Source organism: Eurosta solidaginis, chromosome 3 (assembly GCF_040869045.1).
Source record: "Eurosta solidaginis isolate ZX-2024a chromosome 3, ASM4086904v1, whole genome shotgun sequence".
Classification (NCBI taxonomy): domain Eukaryota; kingdom Metazoa; phylum Arthropoda; class Insecta; order Diptera; family Tephritidae; genus Eurosta; species Eurosta solidaginis.
The window spans coordinates 270,704,656-270,725,498 of NC_090321.1; the positions used below are offsets into that span (position 1 = coordinate 270,704,656).

The 20,843-nt window shown below is 35.4% G+C and overlaps 1 protein-coding gene across 1 annotated transcript in view; it reads right to left on the minus strand.

Annotated features, from left to right (window-relative positions):
- The window catches only part of LOC137245574 (venom allergen-1), a 34,344-nt gene extending 17,262 nt beyond the window's left edge, over positions 1-17,082 (minus strand). Inside the window, exons 1-2 of the mRNA XM_067776463.1 lie at positions 16,335-17,082; positions 4,443-4,592 (exon numbers count right to left, since the gene is read on the minus strand). Coding sequence (XP_067632564.1) covers positions 4,443-4,592; positions 16,335-16,520 — 336 coding nt within the window. The 5' untranslated portion in view covers positions 16,521-17,082. The remainder of the gene's footprint in view (positions 1-4,442; positions 4,593-16,334) is intronic.
- Positions 17,083-20,843: the final 3,761 nt, after the last annotated feature.

Here is a 20,843-nt window from a genome sequence, read left to right on the forward strand (position 1 = left end):
TTAATTTTGTCTTCAAAATCAAATAAAATTAATTTAAAATCTTCTATTTTAGGCGTAAGTATTCGTAATCAAAATGCTAAATGCTGGAACAAAAATATTATTAGTGGCGGCGAACTTTATGCAAATGCTAACAAAACGAGTTTGTTGTTTAAGTCTTTTGTTCGATTTTATGGTTCTTTGATTTGATTTTGCTTAGATTTTATGTTTCTTTGATTGAATGATGGCGTCCGTTCGTCTGACGATTTATTTATACGTAAAATTGTTTGCTATATAAAATGTACTAGCTAGTAAATACTAGAAGTTTTGTAGGACCTTGCTGCTTCGAGATCTGGCAACTCTGCTGCCCCTAAAAACTGGAGCCACGACGTCGCGAGCATAGGGCACAAACACAGAATGCGCTCAACCGTTTATTTTTGCAACTCGCACTGCCTGGCCTAGTTAGAGAGGCAGCGACTGTACGACCCATCGCTCCTGAGCCGTTTCTGACAGTCGGCTCACAGTAAATTAGAGGGAATTGATTATAACAAGAGAGGAAAAGGAGAGAAGAGCACTTGCGCAATGTACCAAGTTTTAGACAATCTAAGTTACTGTTAGAAGTTCATAGTACAGCTCGCTATAGAGAAATAATAGGCCTCTCGAAAAATAACCTAAGAATTTTAACAGCTATTCTTACAGGACATTGTAGACATAACAGCCATATGCAGAAACCGCGTATTCAATCGAATAACACATGCGATTGAGTGATCGATCAGCGGATACGGCTGAACATATCCTCTTGTAATGCGACAACAATGGCCAGAGCATTCACACATTCAAATCCTCATGCCAAGAGAACCACTCCACTTTAACAAGGAATTCGGCTTGGATGAGGTGCTACGAAGGAGAGGAGGGCACAACTGACCAATGGTCGCAGTGCAATCCTGAATAAATTATCTATCTATCTAAATCGACTGTTACTTACGAGGCCTAACTTATAAGAATGTGACGCCAGAAAGCAGTGCCCAGTTTGTATGCCCACTGGGAGCCTTAAGTCGTATCTCTTTAGAAATATGAGCAACTTTTTGAATCTAACGCCGTAAAATTTGCACATGGCCTTAAAAAATTTGGCAGGCACGCGCTTCGGTCTTTCCCAAATAATGGATCATATGCAACTTCTGTTTCATTTTGATTTATCCAAAAACGCAACTCACCAACCTTTTTGTTACCTTCTATCGCTTTATGGCCCGGAACCTTCGTTGCATTCCAGGACACTTTTTTATGAAGTATTGTTTGAGATTATTGCGTTGATCGCCACCTGACTATCAATATATATATTAGCGCGACTGCAGTTAAGCACGGTTCCTCCAGCACTTCTGCAGCTTTCTTCAGGGCAACAATTTTCCCCTAAAAGACACCGCACTGATCTGGCAGCCTGTAGAATGTACTTATTTATTTTCATTTAAAGGGTAAATTGGTCTCAATATGTCCATTGACAATTTGTGCAAAATTCTGAAAAGTTGAAGTTTTGGTTCCCAAAGAATATTGTGCCTTACATGCACTAAAAGAAATGGTGCTAGTAAAATCAACAAATTGATTCTGTTGTTCCTGACTTCGGTGAAATTGGTCGAATTATGGTTAGTTCGACCGAGTTCTTTATCAAGCGAACAAATTAGTTTAGCCACTTAAACAGAAGAGAAATTGTCGCTCTTAAGTCAACAAAATTCTGTAAAATTGACAGATTCCTAGTCAATCTAACTGATTTTTCTGTTCAGACAACTGACCTCACTGGTAATTTCAACAGCGAACAACAGTCAATACATGTGCAAAATTCAAAGAGAATTTTACGCTCACTGCGCTCTCTACTTTGTACTTATGACGATGGTGCCACTGGTTAAAAAAAAACACCAAGATAAGAAAATCACCAAATCAAAAAAAAAAAAAAAACACACAAATTGAGAAAACAACAAAAAACTAGTTTTTCAGTTATCAATACAGAACGTAACAACCAATTTTCGAATTTGTTGTACATAACACTGCCACAAATTATGCGATACCAGGACACCTATTTATCGGGTACAATTTTGCAGCTTCTCCTCCAAGGCAAATGCAAAATTGCGCCCTCTTGTTGCAAGAGTTTTGTTTCAATGAACAGTATTTTTCCAAAGTTAGTAACAGTTTGTTCAAGTTTTTAAGAATTTTCACTCACTCGAACGAATCTAATAAGATAATAAAAAAATCCTTTTTTAATATTGATGTTTCCGACAAAATAAAAGTTTGAGTTGTTTGGAATCGTTTCAAAATAAAGATTTGCGATAGCTAAACTTGCCGAATTACATGTAAAGTTACTCCAGTGGTGAATTACCTTCCGGTGATTTGATTCTTTACATTTCTGTAACTTATAAATTCTCTATTTAAAATGTTATATCAGACATTAATAATACAAGTTTTGTTCGAAACAATCAAGTGTGGCAACTCTACATGCGAGAGAAGAAAGTGAGAATGAGCTGCAACTGAAATAATTGAGAATCAGTTTCGTGACTACTATTTTCATCATTGTGGATAAAACAAGTGTGATACCTTATCCGCCAACTGCCTGACAGGATGTTCAATATGGGTACTTTTAAGCGTTTTGGCAGCGTTTTGACAGGGTGTTCAATATAACGGTGCATAGCGCCGGCTACCTTCAGCGGGTGATAGAAAGAGATACAGAATGAGACAGCGATAGTCAATAAAAAATCAGGTGATTCAATCTATTTGTAATTTTGACGTCTATGCAGAAGTTATCACATTTGTCTTAAGCTGGAGTCATTGGTGCCGTATGTCGTATCGCTGTATCCGTATCCCTAACGTAATCAGCTGTTTATCGGTACGACGGTAAACCAAAACCCAATTGGTTGGCTACGATACGGTTACGACTTTAGCGGCACCAAAAATCGATTGCATTGATTCTCATAAGGTTGGTCGAATCAGCTGTTAAAAGGTTACTGATACGGTTACCGATAAAGCACCAATGTCTCCAGCTTTATCCACAATGATTTTCATTTTTATTTGAAAAGTGAAGTGACGTCCGGCGAAGTACAAAACTATAAATTAAATAAATTATAAAAAATAAAATTTGGTGAAAGTGCGCTTAATAAAAGTGTATAATGTGCCAGTATATTTGATGTACGTCCAATTGAAGTTCGGTTAGTAAATACATATATATGTACTTATTTGTCCGATTATTGTTTTAAATTCAAGTAAAATGGATACATTTTCTATAAAATGTGCGTACACAAATATAGCTATAATTATAATATATAAATGTGGTGAAAATTTTTGAAGAAAAAGTTGAAATGAAGTTCTTGAAACCGACGCCAATGAGGTTCGCTAGAGCATGAACTAACGCGTGTGTGAATATGTATGGAGAAAATATATATGTAGCAATTATGCGTATTTATGTATTCACATATTTACGTATATACATATATGGTAACATACTGTTGTACAAAGCTGTCGATGGTAATTCGGAACAAGTTTTGTTTATTTGAATTCAGATTTAAGTTATTATTATTTTAAGTAAAATTACTAAATTAGCAATAAAATCATTAGAAATGAAATGTACTTATGTGTAATTTATATAAATAAAAAACTAAGTAAGTTTAAATATATATTTATCCGGCTTTTATTTTTCCCACACGTATTAATGTCATATGAACAGAAAACTCTGTTGATGTAAAAGTTTACGCTATTAATCTAGTAAAAACAGAAATATCTGTTATTCCAATATATTTCACTGGTAGTGTCATTTTGGCAATAAATTCTGTTAATTTAAAAGTTTGTACTGGTAATTTCAAAAGAACAGAAATCCCTTTCATATTAACAGTTTTGATTGGTATTCTTAGACCGACAGTAATAATTGTTAATTTAATAAAATTATGGATAAAGTATAATGAAACAAAATAATGAAACAACTTTTTTTTGTTTATTTGATTACTAAAACGGTCAATTATGAATCAACGATTTGTGCGCAGTTGATTCAACATCTTGTTGTGATGGATAAAAATTTACAGAAATTTTGGTTGAATTGACCCGTATTTCGGTTGATTTTACTAGTATTTTTCTTTCAGTGTAATAACATCACCAACTTCCGACATTTCTCTCTAGAGGAACTTTTCTTTTATTTTTCCCGGAGGGTTCAGGAAGTTGCTACGCATTGATGCAACATGTTGCTAAAGCTTTTCTCGGTGATTTAATTATATGGGGGAAAAAACAATGGAAGGGCTAGCTGATATTCTTTGAAAGAAAAAATTCTAGTATAGGAATAAAAACTGATGTCAAGCAGCAGACTTTGTATAGAGGCGTATGAGTAACACCTCGAAGGTGCAAAAACGTATTAATTTTTCACTAAATCGTTTGATTGAAAGAAAATAAATTATTGGCGCCGGTATTCGGAATTTGTTAGCACACATACGCATACTTACCATAGTGGCCATACGTGAAGCAGGATAATAGCCAGGCAATAGACCAAGCGCCAAGTAATTTCTACGTTTATTATGTTCGTGTACGAATTGACCTTTATAAGCGGAGATGTCTAGCTCGATGGCATCTGGAGCGCAGCGGCGAGCGAAATTCTGTAGAATATAAAGGGAGTAAAATATTAATATTTCTTGCACTTTGACCTCTTGCTAAATATATTTTACACATTTTGTTAAACACTAGATTAGATATAACTGGTAGAACCCGTCAAATGCATCCGCCTAATGAAGTTAATAAACAAGTTTACAAATAAAATCCTGAATATAAGCGTAAGGTTGTTGTTATTGTTGTTGTAGCGATAAGGACACTACCCGACGGCCTTGGGGAGTGTTATAGATATTGACGGTCCTACGCCAGATGCAGATCCGGTACATTCCGGTACCAATGCCAACCATTTCGGGAACGATTTGTTATGACCGCATGCGACCTTCTAGGCCATACCGTCCACCCACCCACTAGGTCCATGAGGAGTTCCGTCGCCAGAGCCTCGGTTGATAATAAAACAGGATTGACCACGGATAGGTGAGCTTGATAATTTGGTTGGAGAAGCTATATATTGCGCTGGCAATCCCTTAAGAGGGTTGCGCTACACAACCGTTTGAATCCAATTGGTATTTGATCGGCTCTTACGACAGGCATACCTACCGCGGGTATATTCTAACCCCATAACCCGCTAGGGGTATGTAAAATGTAAGCGTAAGCTTAGTTTGTGTGAGTGGTATGCTATATGAGGGATATATGTAAAATATATGTGTGTTGTAGTGGTATTCCATATGGAGTAATACAGAAAGTAAGCGTAAGTGTAGTCATTACACAGTAGCGTAATTCGGGAACAATGTACGTGGTAGAGTTGATATGAATGAAATCAGACAGTAAATCAAGGCAAGGCAATGCAAGTACAAGGTAAGGCGAGTGGGGCTAGGAAAAGAAAGGTAGGGCATGGTAATGCCAGGCACAGAAATGGAAGGAAAAGGAAGTAGAAGAAAATAAAGGAAAGGAAAGGAAACGAAAGGAAAGGAAAGGAAGGTAGAGGAAGTTGGAGGAAAGGAAAGGAAAGGAAAGGAAAGGAGAGGAAAGGAAAGAAAGAAAAGAAAAGAAAAGGAGACGAATTATCGATTTGTTTTCGCAGTTTTATAAATTTGATTGCGATTACTAAGATAATCAACGAGTTATAGATTTTTCATCGACAGGTTATCGAGCAAGTGAGGATTCGTTATCGAAAAGTATCGATTTGTTATCGAAAATGTATAGACGTGTTATCGACAATTCATCGATTTTTAACGGTTTTATTTAGCTTGACTTGACAGGCCGGCCGCACGGCCGCCTGCACGGCCGTTGTGAACGAATTTTGTAATTGAAAGTAACTTCCCGATAAGCTACAAGCTTGAAACTTGGAATATAGCTCAGAACCCCATGCCAATGCAATAATAAGAAAAAAACTGCGATAGGTGGCGCATGGATCGCAATATTTCAAAAAATCGTATAGGAGGTCCGATTTGGTTCATATTTGGAACACATAATACATACATGAATAGAAAGCGGCCTTTGAAAAAAATCGAAGCTAGGTGGCGCAAAGATCGATATATTCAAAAAAATCGTATTTGTGGTACGATTTGGTCCATATTTGGAATACATAATAAATACAAGAATAGAAAGCGACCTATGATGTTCGGTTCGTCTCATATTTGGAACAAATTTTACATTCAGTCCGATAAAAGTAACATCAAAATATTTTGTAGTTCGAGGAGGGACAAGCATACGTGGCGCAGAGTCGAGTAAAGTCTTTGGAAGGATTATGTATTGAGGACTTAGATTGTAACAAATTGTTAGGAAAGAGTCGTTGTAATAATGAGCCACTGAATGAACTAAATAGAATGAGAAATAATAGGCAATTAAATAAACACTCAAAACTTGAAAATAAAATAATTAAAAATAAATGTTTAAGCTAAACGGTTTTATTCGAAACAATACTTACACGAAGTAATGATAATACTAAAAGCTAGAAAATAATTAGGTAGGTCCTAGGCACTAGTCATCACACTCCTCATCAGTCTAGGGCGTTGATCAGACAAATAAAAGCGTTGGACGCGTCAAATTTCTATTGTTAGTCATATATAAGACCAACTGAACCTTAATCAAGTTGCGCTACGCCCCACATTTTTAGAAATTTCTCGCGCCCAACGCTTTTATTTAATTGTCTGATCAAGGCCCTAGATTGATAAGGAGTGTGATGACTCTTACCTAGGATGTACCTAATTATTTTCTAGATTTTCGTATTATTATTATTTCATGTAAGTATTGATTCGAATAAAACCGTTTAACTAAACATTTTTTTTTTTTTATGAATAAAATAACTTTAAAAAAATTTTAAGTTAAACGATTTTATTTAAAAAAGTACTTACATTTAGTAATAACTAGCCTTTACCTGCGAAGCCCGAAATAATACAGGAAAAGTCGCGAAATGAGCCCGACGGGATCCCGAAAACCATCCAGAAATTATCCCTGAAGGGTCCCCAAATGAAACCGAAATAGTCTTGAAAAAGTCCGAAATTACTCTGAAAATCATACATAAATTATAGCGGATTGGTTCCAAAATGATCCCGACTGGATTAAAAGGGGATAAAAACATGTTAATAAGGCAGCAGGTGCGTTGAAGCGAAGTAAGAGTTACAAACAAACAAACACACATGGAGGTAAAGCCAATAAAAGCGTGTTAATAAAAACAATTGAAGGAGGGAGGATAGCGGGAGGAGAGAGAATACCACTGGTCGATTTTCCAAAATTCTTTAGACCTCGATCAGTGTTATCCAGACCCAAAAAAATACTCATTTACGAGAAATATTATTTCAAGTTATAACAATTTATAGATTTTGAACCAGATGGTGAGAGGAGAGCGGGGGCGTAGGGTGTCAGTGTTCACTTTGAAAGCCCTCGAATTATTTGACATATTGCGTTTGTAATATTGGTGAAGATCAGTATACTTGAAGTTACAATGTGTAAAAATTATTAAAAAGTAATTGTTCGAAGGGTTAATAGTGCTACAAGGCTACGCTATAATACATATACATACATATGGTTCTATTTTGAACTTATCTTCGCTTAAAAGAAGCAAAAAGGATACAGAAGCTAACACCAATGACCTTCATATGACCGGGTAATAATGCAGTTTTCCTTCAGATATGGGGATTTCCCTACTGTTTATTTTAAAATAAAGATATGACAGAACAATTAACATAAACACACAAGTGCTATGGTACTAAAAAGCGTTATTACAAAAAAAAGGCTGGGTTATTAACGAAATTTTCCAACTTTAACTAGAAACAGCTTATCACCAATTTTACAAAATCTTTTATATAAAAGAAGCCGATTTAACCGATTTAGTTCATTTTTACTGAAAATATTTTCTGTTAAAAGGCATACATGCACCAAATTTTTCGGCGAGATATGGCTCCAGAAACGATGGGAAATGCATTGTAAGAAAGGCGCAGTGCCACGCCCATTTTTAAAGATTTGAATTTTTTCCCATTTCTTGTTATAATGGCACAAAATACGATTGGTACATAACTATTTTTCGGTAAGATTTAAATTATTATTTTTGTCTACGACCCTTTACTGACTTTACTAGACTTCAATTTATATAAAAGTGGGCATGGTCCTTAACCAATCTTATCCATTTTTACTAGAAATATTTCCTGCTATAGGGTAAATTTTTCTACCCAATTTTATTACGATCCGTTAATTTTTCTTCGAGTTATGGCTCCCGAAACATGGAAAATTGCTTAGTCATAAAAGGGGCGGAACCACGCCCTTTTAAAAATCGTTCATATAAAAGCGGGCGTGGTACTTAACCGAGTTTGGTTATTTTCCTTCAAAGAATTCCTTATAGTAAAGGCAAATTCTATGCCAAATTTTGTTGCGATAGGTTAATCGATTTTGAATTTATCATTAGTAATATTTGTAAAATTGATTTTGTCACAAGTGGGCGGTGCACGCCCATTATAAACCTTTTTGTTTTTTTAATTTTTATTAAGAGTCTCAATATCTGTCCGCATGTCAAATTTCAACATTCTAGGTGTATTATTTAATAAATAATCAGGCTTTTGTGTTTTCCAATATGTTATATATATAAAAGGTGGGCGTGGTTATGATCCGATTTCACTCATTTTCAACGGCAATCTATTATGGGTCCAGATAAGCTCGTGTACCAAATTTGGTTAAGATATCTCAATAGTTACTCAAGTTATCGTGTAAACATACAGATGGACGGACCAACGGACATGGCTCAATCAAATTTTTTTTTGGTATTGACGATTTTGATATACGGAATTCTATATCTATCTCGATTCCCTTATACCTGTTCAACCAACCGTTATGCAATCAAAGTTATAATACCGTGTACAAGTACAGCTGGGTATAAAAATAATAAATGTAAAGCTCGATAAACTCCGAAGAGTGGACGGGACCTACTTCTTTTATGCCGACTCCGAACGACATCTGCACGGCAGATGAATTTTCACTGAGAGGTTTTCATGGCATAAATACACTCGGAGTGCTTGCCAAACACTGCCCCGGCAGTCGACCCCGCTTAGAAGAATTTTCTTCTAATTGAAAAAGCTTGTTTCTAAAATTTTGATGTTGCTTTGCCCGGGGTGTGAACGCAGGGTCTTTGGTGTGGTAGGCGGAGCACGCTACCATCACACCACGGCGGCCGCCAATTTAACCTTGAATACATTTTTGGTTAGAAGTGCCTGATTAAAATTTCAATGCCCTTAATGATGAAAAATACAAAATATTTATTCAGCTTTTTAAAATGACGTTTCTATAGAAATTTCTTATTATGTTAGCTTTATATTTTTACTGGCCTTTACCCGCGGCTCCGTCCGCAAAGAGCAAATAAAATATATGGGCTATTCATGTTAGCCTGCTTATCAAGTTATCTGTTTAAAAATTATTTTTGTTTAATATGTTTTATTTTTGTAATAGAGTAAATAAGTACTAAATGAGCTGATAACTTGGAAGTTTTTTCGAATTAAAAAAATACGTTTTATTTTAAATTAAATTAATTGGCATGGCAGGGGTGAAGGAACTACTATACATAGAACAAAGGAGTGAAACTACAATTAGCTAAAAACAAATATGTTTTTTTAATTGAAAATAGTGCTGCTTTTTCGAGTATTTAGTTAGTTAAAATGTTACAAAAAGAGTAAGTATAGTTATAACAATTCCTTACACGAAATAATCCCGACGGGATGCCGGACAGATTCCGAAAACTATCAAAAATTATGATCCCGTAGAAGTCCCGAAATGGCCCTAACATAGCCCAGAAAATTTCCAGAAGTTACCCCGGCTGAACGCCGAACGGATCCTGAAATCCAACCAGAAATGATCCCGAAAGGGTCCAAAACGATGCCGAAATAGTCCCAAAATTATCTCGGAATTGTCCCGAAAAAGTTCCATAATAACCCCAAAGGAATCCCGGGCGGATCCTAAAAACTATAAAAAGATAATCCCTGAAGAGTCCCGAAAAAGTCCGAAATGACCCCGACGAGACCCCGGATGGATCCCGAAATCCAACCAGAAATGATGCAGGAAGGATCCCCAAACTATCCCGAAATAATCGCGGAAGGATCCCCAAATGATCCCGGAATAGTCCCGAAACAGTCCCAAAATAATCCCGACGGGATTCCGGACGGATCCCCAAAAACCATCCAGAATTGATATCTAAAGCGTACGCAAATGATCCCGAAATGGTCCAGAAAAATTCCCCAAATTACCTCGATTGGATGCCGGACGGATCCCGGAACCTATCCAGAAATGATGGCGGAAAGTCCCAAAAAGATCCCGAAATGATCACGGAAGGATACCCAAATGATCCCGGAATAGTTCCTAAAAAGTCCCAAAATAACCCCGACGGGGTCCCGTACGTGTCCCGAATACTATACAGAAATGATCCCGGAAGAGTCCCAAAATGATCGCGCAAAAGTCCCGAAATTACCCGGACGGGATCCCGGATGGATCCTCAAAAACCATTCAGAATTGAATTCCAGAAAAATTCCCGAAATTACCTCGACTGGATGCCGGACGGATAACGGAACCTATCCAAAAATGATGGTGGAAGGTCCCCAAAAGATCCCGAAATTATCACGGAAGGATACCCAAATGATCCCGGAATACTCCCTAAAAAGTCCCAAAATAACCCCGACGGGGTCCCGGACGTGTCCCGAAAACTATACAGAAATGATCCCGGAAGAGTCCCAAAATTATCCCGACGGGATCCCGGACGAATCCCGAAAACCATCCAGAAATGATACCGAAAGGGTATCGATATGACACTGAAGGGTTACAAATAAGGTGAAGCTACTTATAAAATCGTTTTAATAAGGCAGCAAGCGCGTTGAAGCGAATGAAGAGTTACAAACATACAGCTAAAACAAATAAAATCGTGCTAACAAAAACAATTGAAAGAGTGAGGATGGCGGGCGGAGACGGAGAGCACCAACGATCGTTTTTCCAAAATTATTTAGATCTCGATCTGTATTAGCCAGACACCAAAAATTATTGATTTAGGAGAAAATTTATATTAAGTTATAACAATTTATAGATTTTGCACCAGAGATGGAGAGGGAGGAGGCGGAGGGTGTCACTTATTTTACCCATTGAGTTTATAATATTGGTGAAGGTCAGTATACGTAAAGTTATAATGTGTAAAAATTATTAAAAATTAAATGTTCGAAGGGTTGAAGGACCCCTGCCCCTTTCGATAAAATTTCTCCAGAATTGAAAAACTTTCTTTTAAATCTTGTTGTCACTTTGCTGGGAGTTGAACCTAATAACTTCGGTGTGGTAGGCGGAGCACGCTAACATCACACCACGGCGACCGCCGTGACCAATAACTCCTCAATAGAAAACGATAACACTTATATAAATTATGTTATCGGGACAGATGTACATCGCTTCGATAACAAATCAATAACTTGGTTATATCTCGTCAAGAACATAACAATAACAAACCTTTTCTTCCCTTTTCTTTCCTTACTATTCCTTCCTTTCTTTTCTTTCCGTTTCTTTCCTGTCCTTTCCTTTCGTTTTCTTTCCTGTCCTTTCATTTCCTATCCTTTCCTGTCCTTTTCTTTCGTTACCTTTCCTGTCCTTTCTTTTCCTATCCTTTCCTTTCCTATGCTTTCCTTTCATTTCCTGCCCTTTTCTTTCTTTTTCTTTCCTGTCCTTTCTTTTCCTATCCTTTCCTTTCCTATCCTTGCCGCGCTTTGCCTTGATTTGTATATATGATTTCGCTAATATCAACTCTGCTGTGTACATTATTCTCACTTTACGCTGGAGTGTAGTGACAACACTTACGCTTATATATTGCTCCATACAGCATACCAATATCCTCCACTACGCCTGCATTTACATTCCACGTATATCCCCCATGTAGCACACCACTTACGAATACTACGCTTACGCTTAGACTTGAATATGGTTTTAGTTAAGCTGTTTTTGAACTGTTGCACCAATTTTTCTCTCGCGGTCTTTTTATATGTCGCACCGCAACGTGGGCCTCGCATTTAGGAGAGTCATACAGTTGGATGACCAAAACCTTAGGACACAATAGCATCCTTAACAATTAACATTTACATCCTAGAACACAGAAGTCTGTGCGACCCCAATATTTGCGGATGGCAACTTTATGATAAACATTCCCAGCAGGGATGATTGGAGGCGGATCGCTGCTTTTGTGATCGCATCATGAAATTGGCAATAAAGTTATGACACGTTACTTCATTATTAATGTAGATATGATGGTGTAAAGTACGAAAATTAAAAAAATAAAATTGTTGTCCTTGTCCGCTCTTTTTAATTAAGCTCTTCAGAAAATTTGTATATCAACTCTCTGCCTGTACTTTTTTGTGCTTCAAAAACTGCATTACCAACATTAGCAAAAAGTGAGCCATACTTCCCCTTTTCACTATATCCCATTCTCTTCAACTTTATCTTCCACTTTCCAATTCCACTCCGACTCCCACTCTTCAAAAAACATTCACCCCAATTTCCTCGTATGTGGAATTTCTATACCAAAACTGACCAACCAATTTCAATATCCTTATTTTAACCACCATGAACACTATATGAAACTAAACCAGGTACAATTTTTAAAATCGAATTCACCTTTATGTATAAGATAACTATATCATAATTGAGACATTCCTGCCCGATAATATTCCTCTCTGCCCGATAATATTTCTCTCTACGTTATATCTACTTTTTCAGTAAACAGAGACATTTGTCATTATGAAGGTTTTGCAAAAAGATGTATATCTTTTTACCTCGTTCTCTTCCTTTCCAAGTTTGATCACTGTCTTTCCCCGTATCTTCCGCCTTTCACTTTCTCGATTTTTCTCTCCTCTTCTCCAAACTAGCCCTCTTTCTCAACCACTCTCAATTTTTCTCCATCTTCTCCACTCCTGGTTTCTTCGTCTTTCCCTTAATCCCTTTCTCCAATTCCCACTCCTATCTCCTATTATTCCTTTTCTCTTTTTGTATTCCTCACCTTTTCCTTCTAGGTTTTCTTCTTAACCACTACTCCTTGGTAAAACTTTCATTAACACACCCTATTGAGCTAAAAAAAAGCACTTTGCAAAACTTACGCAGTAACGATTTTTAAAATTCGTTCATCCCTTTTGAGTTATAAAGTTAGCAACAGATTTTGGGTTCGCTTTTATATATAAGAAAGGCTATTCGAAAAGCTATCTAAATAAGAAATTCCAAGCAAATCGCCCAATCCTGGTCCACTTTCCAGAAAGAAAGGGTGTCAAATATTAAGCTTGTCGAAGAGGAACCCCTGTACTTGTCCAGTTTTCGGAAAGAATGGGTCAGAAGTATTAAGCACGTCTAAGAGTAACCCCAGTATTTGTTCACTTTCAGGAAAGAATGTGTGCCAAGTATTAAGCTTGCCTGTACTAAATTTCAAATCTCTGCACATGTAGGATTTTTTCGAATAGGTCGGCCAAGTCATCCGCTTCTATGAAAGAAAAGTTTCTCAAATATTAAGCTTGATCAGGGGTACCTGTAGGGTTATTTATATACTTGTAATAAATATACTTTGTTTTAATTTAAATTTTTTATTATTACATTGTTTATTGTTTATTATCAAAAAATTAAAATATTGTCAGTTAATAAAACATCTTTTATAATTTAAGTTTAATAAAATAAATTTTTAATAAAAATATAGTTTAAAATAAATTTCAATTGAATTAAATCTAAAATATTTTTTTAAATAAAATAGTTTTAATTACACTATACCCTGTACCGAATCTGAAAAAAGTTGCACCATAAAAACGATTATTAAAATGGGGCTATCCCTGGTCGACTTTTCGAAATTGAAATTTTTTCAAATGTTAACTTCGTCAAAGAGGTACCCCTCTACCAAATTTCAAGCCAATCCCAATTTTGGAATAGGTCGGTCCATGGTCCAATTCCGGGAATGAAAAGTTTCTCAAATATTAAGCTTTATAAGAGGTAGCCCTGTACCGAATCTGAAGAAAGTCGCACCATAAACACGATTATTAAAATAGGGCTATCCCTGGTCAACTTTTCTAAGTTCAAAGTTTCTCAAATGTTAACTTAACTTCCTTTCTATCGAATTTCAAGCCAATACCAATTTTGGAATAGGTTGGTCTTTGTTCCATTTCTGGGGAAGAAAAATTTCTCAAATGATAAGCTCTCAAGGAAATACCCCTGTGCCAATTTTAAAGAAAATCGTACAATAATTTTTTTTTTAGAACAGGTCGGCCCCTCGTTCACTTCCCAGAAAAATATCATCATCATGATTGGTCCAGTGGTTAAAAACAAGATTCGTCAGTGACAAATACACGTTCAGAAGGAATGTATGTATTAACACGTTCGCGGACGTGAATGTTACGCATTCAAATTTTAAAACCAAATTTTATTAAGTTAATTGTATACAACCTTGTACTATGTTCAAACAGAAAAATAAATTGAGGCAATTTCAATCTAAATTGAGTGGTGTTCATACAACTCAATTTAGCTTACACAATAGTAATTTGATAGCCGGTTGGCTCATCTCTACAGCAACAATATACCTTTGTTCAGAATGTCAAAATGTGCGTGTTGGAATTAGGCGAATGGAATGGAATGAAAATATAAAACTTTGAAATTTTTGTGTGTTGTAAGAAAATGTGTTCAATATTTTGGTTTCATTTTGAGTTTGCCATCGTCTTTTGACAATTGGTACTCCAGTGAAATTAAAAAAATAATATCAGCTGATGAGATGAGCCAACCATGTAGTTGAGCCATGCCCAACTGATGTTTAAAGCGGGAGTCATTGGTGCCGTATGTCGTATCGCTGTAGTCGTATCCCTAACGTAATCAGCTGTTTATCGTTACGATGGTAAACCAAAAACCAATTGGTTGGCTACGATACGGTTACGACCTTAGCGGCACCAATAATCGATTGAATTGATTCTCATATGGTTGGTCGAATCAGCTGTTATAAGGTTACCGTATGGTTACCGATAAAGCACCAATGTCTTCAGCTTAAATCTACTCAATAAACACACTTTACAAGGTTGTATTTGCAGTTTGAAACAATTTATTACGTAATTTTTTTTTAAATTGGCAATTTGTTATTACAATTTATTATATGATAAATTGCGTAATAAATTGCCCAAATGGTATAAATTGCCAATTTGGTGTGAGTTTGTACCTAGTATTAAGTTTTTGAAATTAATATACAATAATAATTCTTATATACATTAAAAATTATAACATGCACTAATAAATACACAATATTCAGTTATATATATATATATATATATATATATGTGGCGTATCAGCTTATACTAGGTACAGTCACACGCCATATTGGCAATTTATACCATTTGGGCAATTTATTACGCAATTTATCATATAATAAATTGTAATAACAAATTGCCAATTTAAAAAAAATTGCGTAATAAATTGTTTCAAACTGTAAATACAACCTTGTAAAGTGTGTTTATTGAGTAGATTTAAACGTCAGCTGCGCATGGCTCAACTATATGGTTGGCTCATCTCATCAGCTGATATTATTTTTTTCATTTCACTGGAGTAGGAATTGTCAAAAGAGGATGGCAAACTCAAAATTAAACCAAAACATTGAACACATTATCTTACAACACACAAAAATTTTAAAGTTTTATGTTTTCATTCCATTCCATTCACCTAATTCCAACACGCACATTTTGACATTCTGAACACAGGTATGTGTTTGCTGTAGAGATGAGCCAACCGGCTATCAAATTACTATTGTGTAAGCTAAATTAAGTTGTATGAACACCACTCAATTTGAATTGATATTGCCTCAATTTATTTTTCTGTTTGAACATAGCATTACGTTTTAAATCATTTAATGCTGCTACGTAATCATATCTGCAAAATTACGTTTTCCAACACACGTATAATAGCAACTTTCGTAATAGTTATTCAACACTGTAAATTTTGACATTTGTATTATTTACATTCCACCGTATTTCGCAATGATTATAGATAAATTATAAAATTATAGTGAAAATTAATAAAGAAGTGAGCTTTGAACAGTAAAGTCGTGTTTTAACATAACCACATATATATATATATAATTAACATATTTTTGTAGCTCAATGAAATTTGTACCGTCCGCGAACGTGTTAAGATATGAGAGCGCATGCTGGGTATAGAATGTTCGGTTTTGCCTCGAACTAAGGCTTCCTTTATTGTTAGCTAATAAAATATATTTTTTTTTTTAAATAAACGTATTGTTTAAAATTGTTTTATTCAAAAATGTATGTTCTATAGCTTACACCATTGTTACGACAAGCCAGATGCTTCACACCTTCGTCGCACAAATTTGGATCACACCATGAATAATGCGCTGTGCAGCCACCCTGTATGAATAACAACAACAGCAATATTGTGACCACTGTTAGCTGTTGTTGTAGTTTGAATGACTGTTGTAGCATTTCGAGTCGCACATGTTTCGTTGACATTTTGAATATAGCCAGTTAGAACGACTTAATTACTTCAATACAATTTTTAATAAACACCGTTATTGTATTTTTTTTTAACGACCGCTAATTATTGGGTGCGGGTAGCTGAACGATTATTCACGCAACAAAAAATGCTATAAAAATTTGAATTCACTTCAAGCGAACAACATTTTAGACATTTTTTTCAGTCACAAAAGTAGAGAAATTGCAATATATTTTTTTGTAACTTTTTTTTTAATGTAATTTATTTGCAGCAGTTAAATTTTTTTTCTTTTTTACAATTTTGCGTTTTTTCAAATTCAATGAAAAATTTTAATTCTGTACATTTTTTTTAACACATATTATCTTTTTAAGGAAATCCTTTAAATCAAGTTCTATTACTTTTTTTATAAATTTTATTTCGAACTCATTCATTCACATTTAGCACTTCTGCAACGCTTTGCATAACTTTCACAACAAATTTAGAAAATTCTAAATATTGAGTTAAAAACGCGCGCCGCCAAGCGTAATGTAAAATTTGAAATGCTTCTTTATTGAGCGGCCAAATCGAAATGATTTTATCATAAAGACACTTTGTCTAAAGAGCCTGGTGCGCACAGGAATTACAAAAAAAAAAATTACAAAAAAAAAAACCCGCAAGCGTAAGCCGCTCAAGCGTTCTATTGTCTAACAAAAAGCACTTGATTTAAGTCAGAGATTTTGTTAAATCAGTTGTTAAGAACAAGTTTGAGTTTATAATAAAATATAAATAAATTTGGAGAAAAAAAACATAGCTTGGGATTTGTTTTGCATAAATATGTATAAGCGGGATCACGGGCAGCTGACCAACCCATTAGTGGACGTTTTTACTAAACAAATATTGCACAATATACATATACCCAAATTCATATATATAACTCACTAAGAATTGGCCTGTTTTAAGAATTTATAAACATTACTTTTAATTTGAAGATTTTTTTCGTGGAAATTAAATTTCCAAGCAATAAAAATCGGATTCATCTTGTTCTATTGATTTTTCCGACAGCGTGGATAACTGATGTATATTGACAAGATTTTCGGTCAACGCTTGTCAAATTATTAAGGAGACAAACCGGTTTCTAACTTGTGCAACCCCCGAGTCGCAAAAGTTTCACCGAAAAATATATACACAAAATAATGGGAATTTTCTATCCAAAGGTTGATACGATTTGCTCACATTTAAAACACAGGTTTGAAGGAATGACTATGGTTATGGATACGCATGATTCAATCATAAGAGGTTTGCTCGACAGACACTTTTTTGACAATTGCAGCCATTTTGCTTCCAAATCGAATTGACATCCGTTAGTAATAGTAGAAATAGGAAGCAATCAGTTTACAAATACCCAATAAGTACTGTACTGCTCTAAGTACTGTCACTAAGGCTCACCTATCAATGGTCATTGGGGTTTTGACAGGGCACTGTCCCATGGGTATCCATGCGGTACGTCTCAATATATTGGAAACTCCATCCTGCTGTAGCTGTATGGAGGATGATGAGGTGGAATCACTAAATCACTTTATGCGTGATTGCTCAGCTTTTGCCAGAACTAGGCGAAAGTATTTTGTTCGCGACTTACTTGGATCTCCCGAAGAGCTATCCAAGGTTGAGATCGGGATCATTCGGAACTTTATCGTTGCTACCCAACGATTCTCTAAGTAGTTATATCTACGTCACCGTTATTTTAGTTTATTATATGTGGTATCACAACGGACCTTCATGTTGTCCAAGTGAGCTTCCCCTATCAGGGAAGCTACCACCCAACCCAACCTAACTGTACTGCATAATTCTTTAGAACATTTTTTTTTAAATGTTATAGTGAATTTATTAACTATGACTCGATCTATAAGTATGGCTGAACATTGAACATAGGTAATTTTATGAAAAGTGAGGACACCAAGAAATCGTGAACTTATACGAAACTTAAACCAATTCAAAATTCATCGTTCAACGTCAAAACCTCGACTATTAAATCGATTCACGTAAAAATATCATTAGTAAATAATGGAGATGCCATAACGAAATGTACTCATTGGGCATGTTAACTTATTCAGGTAAAAGTCTAGAACAGGAGTCTACTGCTAATACGCGTCCAAAAATATCGAGAGAGGTGACCTCGACAACAATAATCCGAAGGCGGAAAAGAAAGATTGTATCTTTGTCCGGAGATATTTGCAGTTGAAGTTGGCAATTTTCATGTGGTTGTTGTAATATTTTTGTTCACTGAAAAAGATTTTGTGTACAAAGGAATTTTGCACGCATTTAATTTTGATCCCACCTCATTGGTGGACCGGCAAGGGTAATTTTTTATAAGCTCCCCTGAAGGCGGCCAACGCAACCCGGGATCATTTTTCGGTTTTTCGTCAATATCTTTTGAACGAGCTAAAATTTTTATTTCCGCCTTCGAATTATTGTTATCGGGGTCACTTCTCTGGATATTTTTCGACTTTCTGTTCTATTAATTCCTTCTGTTCGGACCATCGTCTCCATTTAAGAATTTGGGGAATAGGTTTATATTTGGAATATTATGTATACACTTATTTGATATATTCGGACCGCGTGAGGTAGTATCAAATGAACGTATTCCGAATAGTCTATATTAACGTTTTATCCGGAACGCTTCCATGAATACTTAACGGAAAAGAGCTTTCCGAAATTTCAGATTAAAAAGGTGAATACTCCCTGTGTAGCAGGACCGCACAAAAGCTTAACTCTTCTGTCAAAATCAAGGTAGGAATATGAAGTTCTAAGACAATATGCCATTTTCTTTTCTTTTTATTTTTGTCAGTTCATTGCGGCTGCTGAGTAGCGTATCACCCCATGTCGGCTACCTGTTCAAAATCGTGCTATCTCAAAATATTTTTCAAAAATTTCCCAATTCAGGATTTGTCACAAAACCGGCATATATTAGAGTTAGATTGAAGAAAGCTACATCTGAGAATGCTTTTCATTTACTCCCTCTTATGACAAAATGCATTGAACTTATGCTCATAATGGGAGTTTTTGAAACAATTTTTGAATAAAATTCTAACGTACGGCATTCTTCAAATAATTTCTGAAAGAATGACCAAACAAACATAACTTTATAGTTCACGACATATTTAGTAGAAAATGAATTATTTCCCCAAAAACTTTTGGCATTTACAAATTTATTATCACTACTAATATACTACAAGCAAAACCTTTTGTGTCGTATAACCTATTTTTGGGAAAAGGGCTTCCTTTCCTCCGGTACGACCCTGAACTTGTGCCATATTCAGTGTTACAAACATTCATTTTGAAAATGTTTGCTGGTGTATCTACGATATATAAATGCAAGAAAAACTACAACAACACTTCAAAACGAAAAATGACACTGACGATGGAAGAAGGTCGAAATTGGTTTGTCTCCCAACCAAATTTAAAAAGCGATGACGGAAAATCGTATCAATATTAATCTACATACATACATACATATATTCAAATCTTTTTTCATAGCACATTGAATTTAAAAAAACTGTTTTCGAATTTTCAAAAGAAAAACCGAGTATACAATTTTAGTCTTACAAAGTATTAAATTTAAGTCTAACAAAGTAGAACTTTCCGTTGTTTTTGAAATCTCCTTGAATCATCTCTAAGTTTTCATAAGGAAGAAAATGTATAGTGGCGTTAGGAAAAAAAATATGAAACTAAAATTTGATGGGCTACAACGCCGCACACTCAACCCAGCGAATGATTGTATGCAAGGGTATTATAGCTTTGTATGAATAACGGAATCGCGTTAGATATAGACGTCCTTCGGTATATCGAAATTATCAGCATCGAAATACATCCTGAGAAGAAACACCTGGGCACAGAGTCTTATGCTTGGTTTCGTTAGGTGAAAATGATTGACACAAAAACTGCTTCAAGTTGACCGGCTGGCCAGTTGGCATTAAAGCGGTTTCCATTAAGTCACATTACCGACACAAAGTCGATGAAGCAGTGTTTGTGAAAAAATTTTGTGCGTGTTTATTTCACAACCCATTTCATTATTTCCCGTTGTTTCACATGCTTTGGCATTATTTATTGATGGGACGTCTGTTGGCAAACGAAAATAAATTGCCAACATTTTAGCAAATGAAATGCGAATGTCAAATTTGCCATATCAATGGGCAATAGCCGTTTTCGTTTATTGTTTAAGTTAATTGTCACTTTGTAGTCAAAACGGTTGGCAAACTTACTTGCCATTGATTTTGCCAAGTTTGTGGTCGAATTTGAACCAGTGAAAGTCAGTCATTAAAATATTTCGAATTATGAAACAGTCTTTTCTGACTAACAAAAAA